The sequence below is a fragment of the Leptopilina boulardi genome, unplaced genomic scaffold (genome assembly GCF_019393585.1).
Source record: "Leptopilina boulardi isolate dan_hultmark-lab unplaced genomic scaffold, ZJU_Lbou_2.1 LbouV2_328, whole genome shotgun sequence".
Lineage (NCBI taxonomy): Eukaryota > Metazoa > Arthropoda > Insecta > Hymenoptera > Figitidae > Leptopilina > Leptopilina boulardi.
In genome coordinates, this window is record NW_026137894.1 from 531,823 (window position 1) to 548,685 (window position 16,863).

Consider the following 16,863-nt stretch of genomic DNA (forward strand, 5'->3'; position numbering starts at 1 on the left):
TACAATATAGCAATAAGTCATTGGACTCGAATTTAAAATTAAATAAATTCTTCACATTTTTGTTAAAAATAAAGTGGTTTTTTAAAATTGATAATAAAGATGAAATTGTATCTAACATTCATTGCATTTTTGAAATATTTCCCGCATCAATTTTTTATAATTTATATTATAGAATATAATTTTTAAAAAATATAATAAAAATATTTTAAATTTCGATAAAAAATCCTCATAAATAAAATAACCTCAAGCAAAAAATTAAATAAAAAAAATAAAAAATTGACGCTTCCTCTATATTGTTTATTAGCTGTAAATATTAAGGGGATGAACAACTGAAATTAGAAACCTATTAAAATTTTCGTTGTTATTAGGCAATAATTTTTTTTCCTGACATTATTTAGAATCTAAAAATGTTTTACGTTATCGAAATTAAAAAAAAAAATTTTTGACTTAGAAAATTAATGTTTTGAAAAAAAAATTAAATCCATACAATTGTTAAAAATCATTAAAAAAGTGTGAAAATAATTGACGATGAAAAATATTAAAAATTGTGTAATAGAAGAAGTTCAATTTTAAAAAGAATTATTATGAGTGAAATTTTAATTAATCAAAATTTACATTATACAAAGTTGTAATTTTTTTTTTTTTTGAACTTTTGTTAAACCTAGAATCTTATTTCTTTATGGAAAATTGAAGACAAATAATTTTTGGCTATTTTACATTATTTAACAATTTTTTAGAAATTTTTTTTTTTTAAATTAAATTTTTTTAAAACCCATACGATTGATTGTTCAGAATGATTGGTTTCAAATTTCAATTTTGCTCAATTTTAAATTCTATTACAAAATTTTTTAATAAATAAATATTTTTTCTAAATTTTCATATCGTAGCATTATTTTATACTTTTAATAAAGTCGAAAAATAAATTGACACCCTTAAAAAAAACGAAAAATTTCACTTTTACCTCCCCTTAAGAAGATAAAAATTTTAGAAAATTACTTACATTCTTGTTTAAATGTGAAGTATTCCGTAAGATGACGACACTCATGGTTACCTCTAAGGAGGTAGAGTGTGGTTGGATGGCACAGTTTCAATGCCCACAGGTACAAAACGCACTGCAACAAAAGAATTCTAATTCATAAAAATGAACCAAAAAATAAAAAATTCATCTATACATTTTAAAAATAAAAAAATTTAAATTTCTAAAAAGAATGTCAATTAAAAAAAAAAAAAAAAATCAATTAACAATCGAAAAGAAAAGTTAAAGGAAATATCAATTAAAAAAAAAAATTTAATTAACCCAAAAAAAATTTAATATCGCAACATTCTTTACTAATGGACATATATATATTTTATATAACCAAAAGGAAATGAAAATCAATATTTTATTTGGGTCTTGCTTGAATTGCATTGAAAAAAAATATATAATATTAAATGAAATCGCCTCATCACTCATATGTACCGGACAGGAATTGAATCGAGTAAAGGAACACATTTAAAATTTAGTTGCAGGGAAAAGATTTATATGAAACAATTATTACAAGATTGAAGAGACATTTGGTACAGAAAAAAAAAAAAAAAAAGAAAAAAATTCGATAAATTTCAATTGGTGAATTATGAGTATAGGTACTTATAGTAGAAGTGCAGTTGAAAACTTTTGCCAAGACAGGTTCACACGTATTGTATAAATAGTCGTGTCATTTAAGATGAATGAGAATAAATAAAATTTGAGCGAGCTCGTTTTGGCAAAAGGAGAGGGCACAGTATATAGTGTGTGTGTATATATGCAGTTGATAGAAGAAGTCGTATAATCTAGATTTTACACTCTTACCTCAATACTGAAGTAACCTCTATCAACATAGTCACCCAGAAAGAGGTACTTTGTTGTTGACGGTGGTCCGCCAACCTCAAATAATTTCATCAAGTCATAAAATTGGCCGTGAATATCACCACAGACTGAAAATAAAAATTTATACACTATTTAACACCTAATCAAAGACTCTTAACATAATCGTATAAGCTGTTATTATTGTTATTTTATTTCCATTAAAAGAAAAACATAAATATTCTTCACATTATTATAGACCTGATGGGATTTTTGTCGTTTCAAATTAAAAATTATCAACTTTTTATTTAACAGAATTTTATAAAGGAGATTTTATAATCAACCGAATTTTTATATCGGAGAATTTCTATTTAGCTAAATTCTAATCTAATAGAATTTTATATTTAACTGAACTTTTGTAGAGCAAATTTTTTTTTTTTAATACATCGAATTTTCAAATAATATATACATTTTCCATTAAAAGGAATTTATGTAGAGCAAAATTTTTATAAAACAAAATTATTTTTAAATTAAAAAATTTTTTTTTTATTTATTTATTAACGGGACTAATTAATTAATTAAGGAGGTTCAACCCATTAACGTAAGCTCAAACTAAAAAGTAGTTTTTAACAGAACTGAAAATATATTTAAAATTTATTACACCCGAATTAGACAGATGCAATAGAAAAAAAATTATTTTGAGTTAAAATTTGTTGTTAAAATAATAATTAAAAAACATTTTGTATTTTTTCTTAAAAGTTAGTGAAAAATTCTAATTTTTATCCAATTTTTATAAACAATGGCTCAATTATCTCTTTGAAAGATTCACTACAATTTTGATTTTGTGTTTTTGTTAAATAATGGTTTGTTTAAAAAATATAAAAAATAAAAATTTTATTGGTTTATTAACTTTTGAACAAAATATTTTAGTAAAAATTTTATTTGTTTATTAACTTTTGAACAAAATATTTTAATAAAAATTTTATTTGTTTATTAACTTTTGAACAAAATATTTTTAATAAAATTCAACAAACAGAATTGTAGAAAATCTTTCAAAGAGCAAAATAAGCTATTGTTTGTAAGAATTGGATAAAAATTAGAATTATTCACTAACTTTTAAGAAAAAATACAAAATGTTTATTAATTATTATTTTAACAACAAATTTTAACTCAAACTAATTTTTTTTTTTAAATTGTACAATTGGATCTGTCGGATTTGGGTGTAATAAATTTTAAATATATTTTTAGTTAACTGTTAATAACTACTTTTTAGTTTGAGGTTATGTTAATGGGTTGAACCTCCTTAATTAAAAAAAAATTCTGTCCATTTGTGCTACTTAATATCTGCTGTAAAAATTATTTTGAAAAATAATTAGAACTCGAAATTCAAAAAAAAAACTTTTCATGCTCAAAAATGTTACCTATAAGTAATTAAAAATAAACAATTGGGCTAGTCCAGCACAAGAAGAAATAATCATATAACATTTACAAAAAATAAATATTTTTGAAAATAATTCAATTTTAAAATTCAAAATAACCTTATTTTTTTCCAAAAATATTCAAAAATTATTATTCTACAAAAACAGTAGAATCTTTTTGTGCTAAACAAGCACAATTTAGCACACAAAATTAGTTTTTAAAAAATAATAATTTTTGAACATTTCTCGGTAAATTTTTTTTTAAATTTAAAATTGAATTATTTAAAAAATTATTAATTTTTCGTAAATTTTATAATTGTATCATTTTGTGTTCGACTAGCACAATTCAGAATAACATTTTTTAAAAAAAAAATAATAAATTTTGAAAAAATTCAAAAAATATTTTTGAATTTTAAAATTGACTCATATTTAAAAATTTGCAATTTTTCTCGTAAATATTATTGTTATTTCTTTTTGTGTTGGACTAAAACAATTATTCAGCACAAAATTTGTTTTAGAAAAAATAATTTTAAATATTTGTTGGTTAAAATTATTATTTTTTTGAATTTAAATTCGAATTATTTTGAATAATTTATTATTAAAAATTTTGAAAATTGTTAACAAAATAATATTTTGCAGCACAAATTAGCACCAAATTGGCTAAATATAAATATAATTTTGATGTTTAATAAAAAATCAGGATATTTAAAAATTTAGCAAAAGAGAAATTCAGTAAAATGAAAAACTGGTTAAATAAATGTTCGGTTAAGTAGAATTTCTATTTAATGAATATTTCGTTAAATAAATGGTACTGTTAAATGAGAATTTTAAGTTATAAAAATTCATTCATATATAAAATGTTCTATTTAATTAAAAATTCGGTGAAAATAAAATTTCAATTTAATAAAAATTTGTTTAAATATATAAAACTTCTGATAAAATTATATTCTATTAAAGAGAAATTTTTCTTAATAAAAAATTTTGATTAAATAAAAATTCTGTTAAATTCACATCAAAATATTGAAAAAAATAAAAAAAAAATGGAAAAATATCTTAAATTCCATTATGGAAACATTAATTTGAAAAAAATTTTCTCGTCTCAGAAATTTCTCATTATTTAGTAACTTACTTATAAATGTTTTCTTTTAAGAATCGATTGGTTTGTAAAGTTGTATAGTTTTCTATATTTTGATTTGAAAAGTTTGTACAATCAAAATTACTTTTCTTATTTGAGTAGGTACTTTTTTTTTTGCAAGAAAATAATAATTTGAAAACTGTATATACATATATATATGTTTGCAATGTTTTCTTTCAAAAAGTTTTTACATAAACAAAACATATTTCGAAAATTGTTTATTTGAAAAAAAAGTATATAAAAAGTTAAAAAAAAAACCAATTTTTTCTCAAAATTTATTTAAATTTATTTATTATCTATAAATAAATTAAAATAAATTTAAATAGTAAATAAACGTTAATAATTTTAACGTGTTTTTTTTTTTATTCTTTTTTGGAGTATGGATATTTTTATCTGACAATTTAAAGTGACACTGTTGAGAAAAGAAACTCTATAGGAACGAAAATAGACTCTTAATGCAGGATTGAGAAAAAAAAAGTAATACAAAAAAAAATGACCCACGACGAACTTTCGAGGCTTGTCGATTTTTTATTGATGTTCTTTCCAGTCGACAAGTCTTAGGAATCTATGAAAGAAACTTTACAATTTCTTTAGATTTTATTATAAAAACATTTTTTGTTTTTTTATTTTATTTTTTGCTTATGTAAATATTTTCAAAAAAAAGAGGTTTTTAAATAAAATTTTTCTATATCATTAATATTTCAATTTGCATTTGAAATAAAATAATAATATTTAATAAAATACATATTTTACGAAAGGGCATTTTTGATTTTTTTTAAGCCTCTATACCTTGTAAATAAATAAATAAATAATAATAATATCATATGAATAATACTTTAATGAGAAATTATTATTCCACATTAAAAACTTTAGTACAAAAACTAATAATCCAACGACGGGACAATTAATAATTACTCTCTATCAGTGAGCAATCGAACTAATTAAAATTTCATTAAATTCTTTTTTATTTCACCTTGTGTATACATATAGTTATTATGGAACAAAATATATATATTCGTTAATTATATGTACTCGCAGAAAGATAGAAGAGAAGTTGGTGCATTTAATGATAATTTCATTTTGAAAGAGAATATATTTCATATTTTAATTATACGACCATAAAAGACGATGCGATTTCAAAACATTTTATATAATAAATTAATTATATTATCCTCAAACTGATAATTATACTCTCAAAATCTAAATTATAGTGTCAAGTGGGTCACATTATTAACAATTTTAACTGTATATAATTATTACTCGAATATTTAAATTTGATTTAGTAGTTCTAATTTTTTTTTTTTTTTTTACTGTAAAATTTTCATGAAAAATGACGAAAAATTAACATCGACATTTTTAATACAGTAATATACTTAAGAAAACTTTTTTCTTAAAATTTTCTTAGAAACTATGCTGTCCCCATTTACCTCGAATTTTATGAAATTTTCTAAATTTTGGGGTAAATGGGGACAGTCAGTTTCATGAGTTTAAAGCTTATCTAAATTTTTTTCTGCTGCATAAAATTAATCCTAGGAATGTAAATAACAACTTAAAAAAAATAAACCCGCAAATATTACCTTTTAAAGGAAGAAACTTACGTAATTTGTGAAAAATATCGAGTTTGTCCCCTTTTACCCCAACTGACCCTTTACACTTATTTTTTTACGAGGACAATTTAGGACTTACAATAAGTAAATATTAACTTATTCAGATTTAGAGAGTATAATTAAAACTTAAATAAAACAAAAAATTTTAAAGAACAATATTTTACCATTTATTCAAAATGGCAAAAAAACTGTAAATGTTAATTGTGAATAGAAAATAATAATAATATAGAAGTGCGATTCCAGGTGAGATTTTAACTTTTTCGGAGTAGGTTAACCGATTGCAATGAAACTTTGGAATTTTGTTATATATAGTAAGACTAATCTTTAACGTAAATTTCAGCTTAAAATATTTGTTAGTTTACGAGATTTGCAATAATAACAAAAAAATTTAAACTTAATCTTCCGTTCTAATAATCGGATTGAGGTCTACTTTTTTTTAAAAATGTCAAGGAAAATGAGAGGAATAAATCTCTTTCAGAACAATTTTTTATAATTTTACAACTAAAAAAATTATTAAATAATAATTGAATAAATTTTACGCGACAATCTAAAATTCAATCACTTAATCGCTAAAATGATTTTGTCGATGAAAGTAAGCAAACGTTATTATCAACTGGTCTGAATTTTTATTAAAAAAAATTTAAACAATTAATGATTTTTTCATTTTTTATTATTTTCTCGTCATCAGCAGACCCTAATACGTGTTCATATCAAATTTGAATCAAATTCATTAATAAGTCGAAGATACGATGATTTATGTTTTAAAAGCTTAATTAAATTTGACAATTTAAATTTCTCAGTTTTTGGTCTCTAGAAACTAAACTATTCGTTTTATTAGAAAATTTAAAAAAGAAAAAAGATGCGCCTTTTCATTTCCTATAATGTACCTAGTATTTTTCAAAATTCAAAATTTTGAATTTCAATTTTTATCATTTTTTCGAACGTTTGACTGGCTCTGCGGAGTTTCAGTATATAAAATTAGTGTCCCACTTTTTATAGATTGAAATTTTTTAATTTTAATTATTATTATCGCATATTAACATTATTATTATTTAAAAAAAAATTTAAATTTAGAAAATCATTCTAATGCACTATTTAAACGAAAGTTTTATCCTTTATCCATGGAATAAATAATAATAATAATAATTAACTTAATTACCACTATTGAAACACTTAAAAGTTAAAAGACTGCAAACTTTACGATAAGAAAATGTTAATTTTTATATGTCGTGGAAAAAATGCCTCTAAAAGTAAAATTTAATATTAAATTTTCTTTTTAATTTAATAAAATTTATAACTATGTATAAAATAAAAATAATATTAAAATAAAAAAAAAAAAATTTTTACTTCCATTTTTTGTTGTACACACATATTTAATTTTGTGAAAATAATTATATTTTCAGTATATAACAATTTCATGTTTGAAAAGTTGTTATTGGAATTATTATCAGGTATGTGACGCCAATTTATAATTATTTTTATAACTTTGAAACTTACCAGTGACAGGTGCCTCGATATCTATCATCGTTCTTTCCGAACGAAGAAGAGCAGCTCCATCATTAACAATTCGAAGTGCTGCAGCTTCATCTATTCTACCTTCAAGAATAAAATGTTGCTTAAGCACTTCAGGTCGTGGTCGCCCTGTTCGCGTGTCGAAGACCTCTGCTATTGTTAGTTTACGAGATGGAGGAAATGGTACGCCTGCAATAGAGAAAATAAAAAAATTATTAATTGTCTCGCAATTTTTGTCAATTACAATAGTTTAATATTAATAAATCATTTTTTCTATACAATTATTATAGTCATATTAATTTTATTATTATCATTATTATTATTATTATTATATAATGTACACTTTTGTCCATTTCCAACTAATGTGTTGTCATAGCAAAACGTGCGTTAGAAAAGGACAAAAAAAGGTAGGCATATATGGCCACGAGTGTACATAATATTATTAATATTCAATTAACAAAAAAAAAATTTACTTTACACAAATTGAAATGGCTTAAACTTTAAAATTTTCTTTATTTTCTTTAGCTCTTATATTTTAGAAAAGTGATATATGTTAATTCGATAAAAATTTTAGAAATTGTTTTTCGTTTTTTGTTACTTGTTTTATTTTAATCAGCTGTTATGGCTGCGCGCGACGTTTCTTATTTTTCAGTGATACCAACATGATGCATGAATTAAATATGATAAACATAACCTCACTCTTCAGAATTATGTTGGTATCACTGACCAAAGAAAAATAAGAAACGTCGCGCGCAGTCATAACAGCTGATTAAAAGAAAACAAAATAAGTAACGAAAAAAAAAACAAATTAACACCAATCACCCAAATTTTCTTTTTGCATATTAAAGTTGAAAAAATAAAGAAAATTTTTTTAAAGCCATTTTATTTCGTGTAGGTAGTCGTTGAAAAGTGTATTTTTTTCAATGGTTTATTGTTGTATCTTTTAAATAAACAACCCGGTAAGAGGAGTTTAATGTCATTTTTTAATTTTCATGATTTAATTCCGTCGGAGTTAATTCATGACTGTATACATTTTTATTTTTTCCAATATTGTTGATGAAAATTGTAGATATATTTTAATTCCGATAAAATAGAAAGAATTTGATATCAATATTCTATTTAATAACACAAAAATTTGAAACCAATTGAATTCATTTTTTGACATAAATATTGTTTATACATTTCACTGGAAATTGTTTTTACTCAAAAAAAAGGTTTTTTAATCTGTGTATCAATAAATATAACACCAAGTTTCATTTACATTGATGTGTACTTCGAAAAGCGATAAAAAAAATTCCGGAAATGGCATATATATATAAATAATAAACAAAATAAATAGATCACTTTAAAATTATTCAAACGATTCAACCCCTTGACATAACCTCAAACTAAAAATTGGTTTTAATAAGGGTGTTTTCGGCATTCACTCAGAGTTAACTCTAGAGTTAACAGTGGTGCTCAATGATATTATCTTTGAAAATTTATTTACCTAAATAAAAAAATTGATTTTCTATTTTTATCACCCTGAGTTTGAAGTTAGTTGTCCTTGTTTGCTTACTTTTTTTAATTTATACGTATTTTTTGTTTTTCATTTAAAAATGGAACATATTTTTGCTACCCATAAACGTGTTATTTTTTTAAAGTTTATAGTTTTCAAATTTTTCATTATTTCCCTAACTTTAATTAATCTGAATTGTTTAAGGAACTAGATTATTTATTTTAATTAAAGTTGTTTTTTATAAATAAAAAGTTAAAATAATTTTTAATAAAAATAAATTATTATGTTTCAATTTACACTTTTCAAAACAAACAATCCGTTCACAAATTTTGTCGGCCATTAAAGGTTAGGACTGACCCTTTTTCTTTACTCTCGCAAGAAAACAGAGTTAACTCTGGGTCATCTTGTAATAAATTTTTGGGGACTTTTATGAAATCTAGAAACAAAAAATTTTATTTTAACATTGCATTACTAGAATAAAAGGCCCGTTTCACATGTTGTTACAATTGCAAACCCTGCGCCAATCAAAATGAATCGTCTATGCCAAATTGCCAATCAACAACGTTCACAACCAACAGACGAACTGAAAATCAAAATTTACATTTGAGCACCACTGCTAACTCTAGAGTTAACTCTGAGTGAATGCCGAAAACACCCTAAATAAAACTAATTAAAATTAATTTTACTAAATTATAAAGTTGTAAAATTTTTAAAATACAATTATTTTGTATCATTTTGTTATAATAATTGTTTAAATTTAGTAAACAATTATAATTTTTATCGAATTTCTTAGAAACAATAGCTCAATTTTGTGCTTTGAAATATTTTCTAAAATTCTATTTCTAAGTTTTTATTAAACCTAAATAATATTTGATTTCAAAAATATAAAAATTTTCCTTGTTCATAATAACATTAAAAAAATATATATTGTTAATAAAATTCAATAAACATAATTGTAGAGAATAATTCAAAACACAAAATAAGGCTATTGTTTGTAAAAATTGGATAAAAATTATAATTCTTTACTAACTCAAAAAAAATTAAATAATTATTATATGACAATAAATGGTACAAAATAATTTTGTTTTGAAAATTTTTAAAATGGATTTTTTCTAATTTATAGTAAAATTAATTTTATTTGTTAAAACCAATTTTTAATTTGAGGTTATGTCAATGTGCTGAACCTCTTTAATTTTATATATATACAAAGGTCACTGCAGTTAAAACTGTATACAAAGAGTATTATATGTATCTTCAAAACTTATCTTAAAACTATATAAAAGTTAGTTATTTTCTATCCTTCTTTCTTGCTTTCTCTTTGCGCAAATATGTAGCTAAAGAGTTCTTGTATGTATGTATGTATGTATGTTCAACGTACAATGAAACTAGGAAACATAACGACACTTCCTGTTCCCATTTCACAGTTCCTTTACTGTCTATATTGTAGTTTTGCTTCACTAGGTTTATTTATCTATAAAGTACTAGTAAATGCAAAACTTGTAAATTCTCTCAAAATTTCACTTCATTTCAAACAAACTACGTGAATATTATACATCAACTAACTTTAAATGTCTTTTTTTTTATGAATTGTTGAAGCTTATTTTATTTCACTTAACCTAAAAATTAGATTTTTAATAGTAAAAAAAAGCTTCAAAATTTAAGAGATTAAAATAAAAAAACACATAAACACGCTATATAAACAGTTCTTCATACTTGAATTTAATAGATGAATCTGATTGAAAAAAAATTTCTAATTTTTTTAATAAACATAAAAAGTAATAGAAAAAAACTAAGTTTATTTTTTGTTGATTAATTTTTACGAGGCTTTTAAATGGAAAACGTGTTTAAAATTTAAGAAAAAAACTAATTTCATTTTTGTTGAAAATAATTTTAAGATCAGTATAAAAATAAGTTAATGAAGAACTTTAAGTTTAAAATGTTTCTGACTGAAATCAAATGTTAGGTTATGTTGGATATACTAAAGTGAATTTCAAGCTTATTAAATCGAAAAAAAAGTTTAAAAATTATTAAATGAATCGAATGTACACTGAAAAATGGGTTTGGTATTGACAACCAAACGTTTGGTTGGTATTTAAGCAATCAACAAAATTTTGGTTGTCCCAATTAAACTTTAGTTAGGACAACAAAAATCGTTTTTTTCTAAATTTGGTTGTGTCAAACAATTTTTGGTTGAGACAATTAAAATTTTGTTGATTCAACAAAAAAATTTTGGTTGCTTAAATACCAACCAAACGTTTGGTTGTCAATACCAAACCCTTTTTTCAGTGTATCAAGTTTATTTTCAGTTACGACAATTTATAAAATTAAATAGAATTTTTAGGTTATGAATCAAGTGAATTGAGAATGGTTCGAGTATACCAACGATGTAACACTAAACTATATAGATAATGGAGCGAAATTCAAAAATTATTGAAATAATGTCGCAATTTATAAAATTAAATAGGATAATTTTTAGGTTAGAAATCTTGTAAATTGCCAATAAGAAGTACCAACCATGTAATACAAAACTATATAGATAATGGCGCTAAATTTAAAAATTCTTGAAATAAAATAACTTATTAAAAATTCATTAAACTTTTAATTATGTGTTCACTGTTTAATAATTCATTATTGGCTAAATTAAAATTTAATAGAAAATATTTTTAAAAATTTAACTTAAAAGAGGAAGAATTAATTTTAAAAAATTATGTTATGTAATCATAATATTTACACTTTTGTTATTAAATTATTTATAATTATTAATTTCTCAATACCAATACAGTATAATATCGCTAATCTCACGCGCGTGGAACATATTTAAATATTTCTTCACGGCAACAATTTGACATAATTTACAGAAGCATAAAATTTTTTTTCCTTGTCACATAATTTTTAGCACTAAATTATATTGTGTCTCAATCTGTCATTATATTCTAGTTCGAGGTTCAGAAACCTTATGAAAATTTTGTGAATTAAGAGATTTTGCCAAAAAAAAAAAAAAAAAAAATTCGGTTGAGTAGAAAATTTTAAATATATAACTTCTAAAAATTCTAATAGTAAAGATAACAATTCTCGGTTAAAATTAAATTCTCTAAATTTAAAATTTTCATAAATGAAAATCCGAAGAACAAGAGAGAACAAATTTATATATAATATTATTGTATTGTATTTTGTATATCAAAATTGTTCAATTCAATTTTATTGACAATACACAATTATAAATTCAGCTTTCAATGAATGATTTTATTTTTCAATTTTTAAAAATGATTTCCAAATATTTAATTCTAAAATTTATAACAGTAAATTGAGTTTGAAATAAATTTTGAAATATTCACAAAGAAATTATCAAATCATTCGTAAAATATCTCACTATATATTTAAATAAATATTTCACTAAATATAGTTTGAAAACAGTTACAAAATATTTTCGGAAAATTTGACGAAAATAGATGGGAGAATGTTCAAATTAATCAAATAAGACCAACTAATTTATTATTTCGGACAACTACTTTAGTGTATGATATAAGTAACTGTTGACAGTATCAAGAGCAAAAATTAAAGTTTCAAATTATAAATTCTAAAGCTGTAGTATTGCCAGGAAAGACATTTGCACCACACACACACATACACACATACATATGCAATTATCCGATGATGTAATACCTCATGCAAATATACTTATAGGCTAATAAACCTCAGAAAAGAAGTTTCAGAGACAAATATATACATGAAAAAAAAATTGAAAAGCAATAATAAAATTTTACTAACAAAAGAAAAATAAATTTATCTTTTTTTTTTGACAAATTATTCATAATATAACTTTTGATATTAAATAATAAACGCAAATTAAATACGAAATATTTACAATAACAAAAAAAAAAAATTATGATCATGAGAATAATTTTCAATGACATATTCGTGTGAATTAAAATTTATGGTATCTAATTTTGTTCAATGTCATGAACTTTGGCCAAAGTCCGATTCAAATTTGAACTAATACGAATGAGTATGAAAGGGGAATGTTAAATATATTTCCATCATAATGCCTGTGACATAATTCAATCCATTATGCTTTTGCGTTAAAAATACTGTTCACAAAGTTAAATAAATAATAATGTGATGAAAAATGTATTCTTTTTTTTTTTTTTTGCTTTAATAAAAAATTCTTTTCAATTTTTTATAAAAGTATAGAATATTAAATAAAATTACGTCAGAATTGAAAACAAAAAATCTCTCACCTTATATTTTCTATGCACGAGAATGATTGTTTTTGTTTATTAAAGAAAAATTTGGAAAAAAAAATATTTCGACAAAATTGATGAAAAAGGAATTTTTGGAAACGCATAAATGTGCTCGAAAATTAATTAATTTTTTTTTTAGAATTTTTGTTCGACAGAATTTTATTACCTAGAATTTACTTTTCCATAAATTTTTATTTCTTTCGAATTACTATTTAACAGAAATTCCATTTAACCGAATTTCTACATTACAGAATTGTTACTTAAACGAATTGAAAGAAATTTTTTTTTTATTTTCTCAAATTTTTATTTTATCGAATTTGAATTTTGACAAATGCCTTAATTTTTATCATCGGCAAAATAGTTATTTCGAAGAATTTTTAATTCTTGAAAAAAGAATATTAGAAAAATTATTTTCTACAGCCGAATTTTTATTTGTTGCAATTTACATTTGAAACAATTTTTAAAACGTGCCGAATTTGAACGGACTTTCATTTGTCTTAATAAAAAAATAATTAGAAAATTTTTGGTACTAATTTTAAATATTAACCAATCATAATTTACAAAATTTACATTGATTTGTTAATTTAAATATTAGAGTCAAAATTTTTTTGACACATTTTTTATTCGCATCTTTAAAAAGTAAATACGAAAGTGAAAATTAGGTTGGAATAAAATTTGTTTTGATATTCTTTCAGTAGAATAAAAATTCTTTTTAATATGACTATTTTGTGTAATGCGAGAATTTGAGGAAATAATAATTTTTATTAAAATTTAAATTCAATAAAATAAAAATTCTGTAATTAATGATAATTCGTTCAAGTAATGATTTTTTCTTGCTTATAAAAAAAATCCTTTTCACTCTTTCATAAAAGTATGTTAAATAAAATTTTGCCAGAATTCATGTCTATAATAACGAAGCTGAAGTACACAAATTTTGTAATAAACGATTTTTAAAGAAATAATTTTTGAAAATAAAAAATTCTATAAGTCTTTGCCAAAAAATATTTTTTTTATAATTAGTTGATTAATGAAAACTACAAGAAATTTTTTTTTGGACAAAAAATTATAGAATTTTTCATTTTAAAAAATTATATATTATTATTTATTTTTTTAAAAATAAAAATCGATTACCGGCACAGAAATCTACATTATCGACTGATGGTAAAAGCAGGAAAATGTTGATATAAAAAAATGACCGATCTAGAAATCTAAATTACCGACTGATGATTAAGTGGAAGAATTTTTTTTAATTTTGAAATTTCTTTTACTATCAGTCGGTAATGTAGATTTCTGTGCCGGTAATCGATTTTTATTTTAAAAAATAAGTTTTAACCTTGTATTTTAAAAAATTACTTTTTTCGATAATATTGAAGGTTTTTTTTAAACATTTGTGGTCCCCTATGTTTAATATTTAATAAGTGCCATACGGCATCAAAAAATAGACAAAATTTGCTGTAATTTATGCCCATATAGAGCTTTATTTAATTAAATCTATTCTGGGCAGAGGGGGGGGGGGTGTCTTTTTAATAAAGAATGACCCACAAAATAAAAAATTTTTTAAGAAATAATAAAAATCATACCTTCTTCAATTCGATCACTTATAAGTGATTGAAAATCCTCAATACTTTCCACACTGTTACTTGAAATATCCACTGACGATTTTCTTTCTAATGACTCGGATTCTGAATCATTACTACTACTACTATCACTACTACCACTGATAGTAATAGTAGTGTCATGTGACTTGATCCAATAAGTCTCATTTGATGAATCGATGTCAGACTGTGAACTAGATAATATTTCATTTGCATTCTTCAAAGTACTGCTCACCTTAGAAAAGGAAAATTCAAAATCATTTGATACATTTTCATTCTTCATTTCTAATTCAATATCTGACGATGCAGTTTCTTCAAATTTTATTCCCTCTAATTCTAATTCATTTTTTGTCGATGATGATTGATTGGAATTATTTTCAACATTAGAAAATCTAGAACGTGGCGAGAACCATAAATCACTACTAATATTTAATGATGACGTTTCTTCCTTTAATAAATGAAAACTATCTTCATCGAGGGATTTTGATTTTTCCAATTTTATAATATTCAAATCAGCTTCCGATGTTGATTCTTTTGTAAAGAAAATATATTTTTCAAATATACTCGATTCGGAGAGTGATTTATTTTTATCGATAACACCAAAAATGCATTTTTCCTCGACTATATAAGGAGGAATGGAACACTCAAAATTATTTTGACAATCACGAATTACACTTTCATTTTTAATATCATCTTCTGATTTTAAATCGTCTTCAGCAATTTCTTCACTTTGTTTTCTATTTTTTTCTTCTTCTTTTTCATTTTCTTCCTCTTCTTTAATGAATGTATCACTGTTAATCATATTTTTACTACTGGAATTTTGTTTAGAATTTTTTGAATTTACATTTGATTTAGTGAGAATTACGTGTAATTCCGAAACCTCGTGAATACTATTTTCCAAAATGGAATTTTCTTCTTCTTCTTCTTGTTCTCGAGTTTCCGGAAATAAAGGCTTCTTATTAAATTTTGACCAATTCATTCAACTTCAACACTTTTTTTTTTTTTATTTCTGTTTTTTATTTGCACAATTTCCCTCGACGATTTTATTATTAAAACTAAATTAACTTTCAAGTGAAATATGATGTATTTATAATATATATATATATAAGAAAAATATTTTATTACACCTTGATCACCTTTTCCAATTAAATTTGAAACTGAAGCTTACTATTGATATAAAAGTCTTATTATAGTCTTTCGTTTGTTTACATTAAACTCTTGAAAAGAATATTACCAATACCTTTGCAAGAAATTCACAGATAATATTGTGAAAACGTCTAATTAGTTTTTCTTTTCGATTAATCCCTCTTTCCCTCTTGCTCGCTCTTTAGTCAAGAAAGAGAGGCCCTTGAAATTTTCAATACTTTCATGCAAACACAATTTATCAGAATAAGATATTCATACAATTTTTGTTTTTTTTTTTTTATTAAAAATTTAAAAAAAAATTTATTCATATTTAAATATTAATTAAAGAATTTTCAATTGAACATAAATGAGTAATATTTATATTACTCATTTATATTTATATTACTATAATATTTATATGTATTATTAAATACATATTTTGTTATTTCAACACTGGAAAAAAAATTATTTGATTCAAATAATCAGTTACTTGATTATTATAAAATAAATATTTATTTGCATCAAATAATTATTATTTGAGATGGTTTTTTTTTCAAATACAGAAATTATTGGTTCAAAAACAGTTTATTTAATTAAAATAAAAATTATTTCGTTCAAGTAAATATTTATTTGATAATAGTCAATTAATCGATTATTTGAATCAAATAAATTTTTTTTTTCAATGGAGAAGAGGCGCATGATTATCCCATAAAAATAAGTAGTTAAAATTTTCATTTTAAAGAATATTTTATTAGATATAATTATTTTTTTAGACAAATTGTTATTTTTCCAATTAACATTTGACAGAATAACTTTTTAAACAAATTTTTACTTAATATAATTCTTATATATCGAAATTTTATTTGGCCGAATTCTTAAAACGCCGAATTTTTATTTGTCCGAAATTGCA

The 16,863-nt window shown here is 22.5% G+C and overlaps 1 protein-coding gene across 6 annotated transcripts in view; it reads right to left on the minus strand.

The window, feature by feature from the left end:
* The window catches only part of LOC127285040 (serine/threonine-protein phosphatase 2B catalytic subunit 2-like), a 116,643-nt gene that overhangs the window by 38,791 nt on the left and 60,989 nt on the right, over positions 1-16,863 (minus strand). The window contains exons 1-4 of one of the 6 annotated variants that reach the window (XM_051310817.1): positions 14,814-15,995; positions 7,480-7,683; positions 1,829-1,953; positions 1,001-1,112 (exon numbers count right to left, since the gene is read on the minus strand). In XM_051310817.1, the coding sequence (XP_051166774.1) occupies positions 1,001-1,112; positions 1,829-1,953; positions 7,480-7,683; positions 14,814-15,807 (1,435 nt within the window). In that variant the 5' untranslated portion in view covers positions 15,808-15,995. Of the gene's footprint in view, positions 1-1,000; positions 1,113-1,828; positions 1,954-7,479; positions 7,684-14,813; positions 15,997-16,863 lie in introns of those variants that run through there. The other 5 variants (XM_051310819.1, XM_051310820.1, XM_051310821.1 and 2 more) reach the window with 5 other exon arrangements.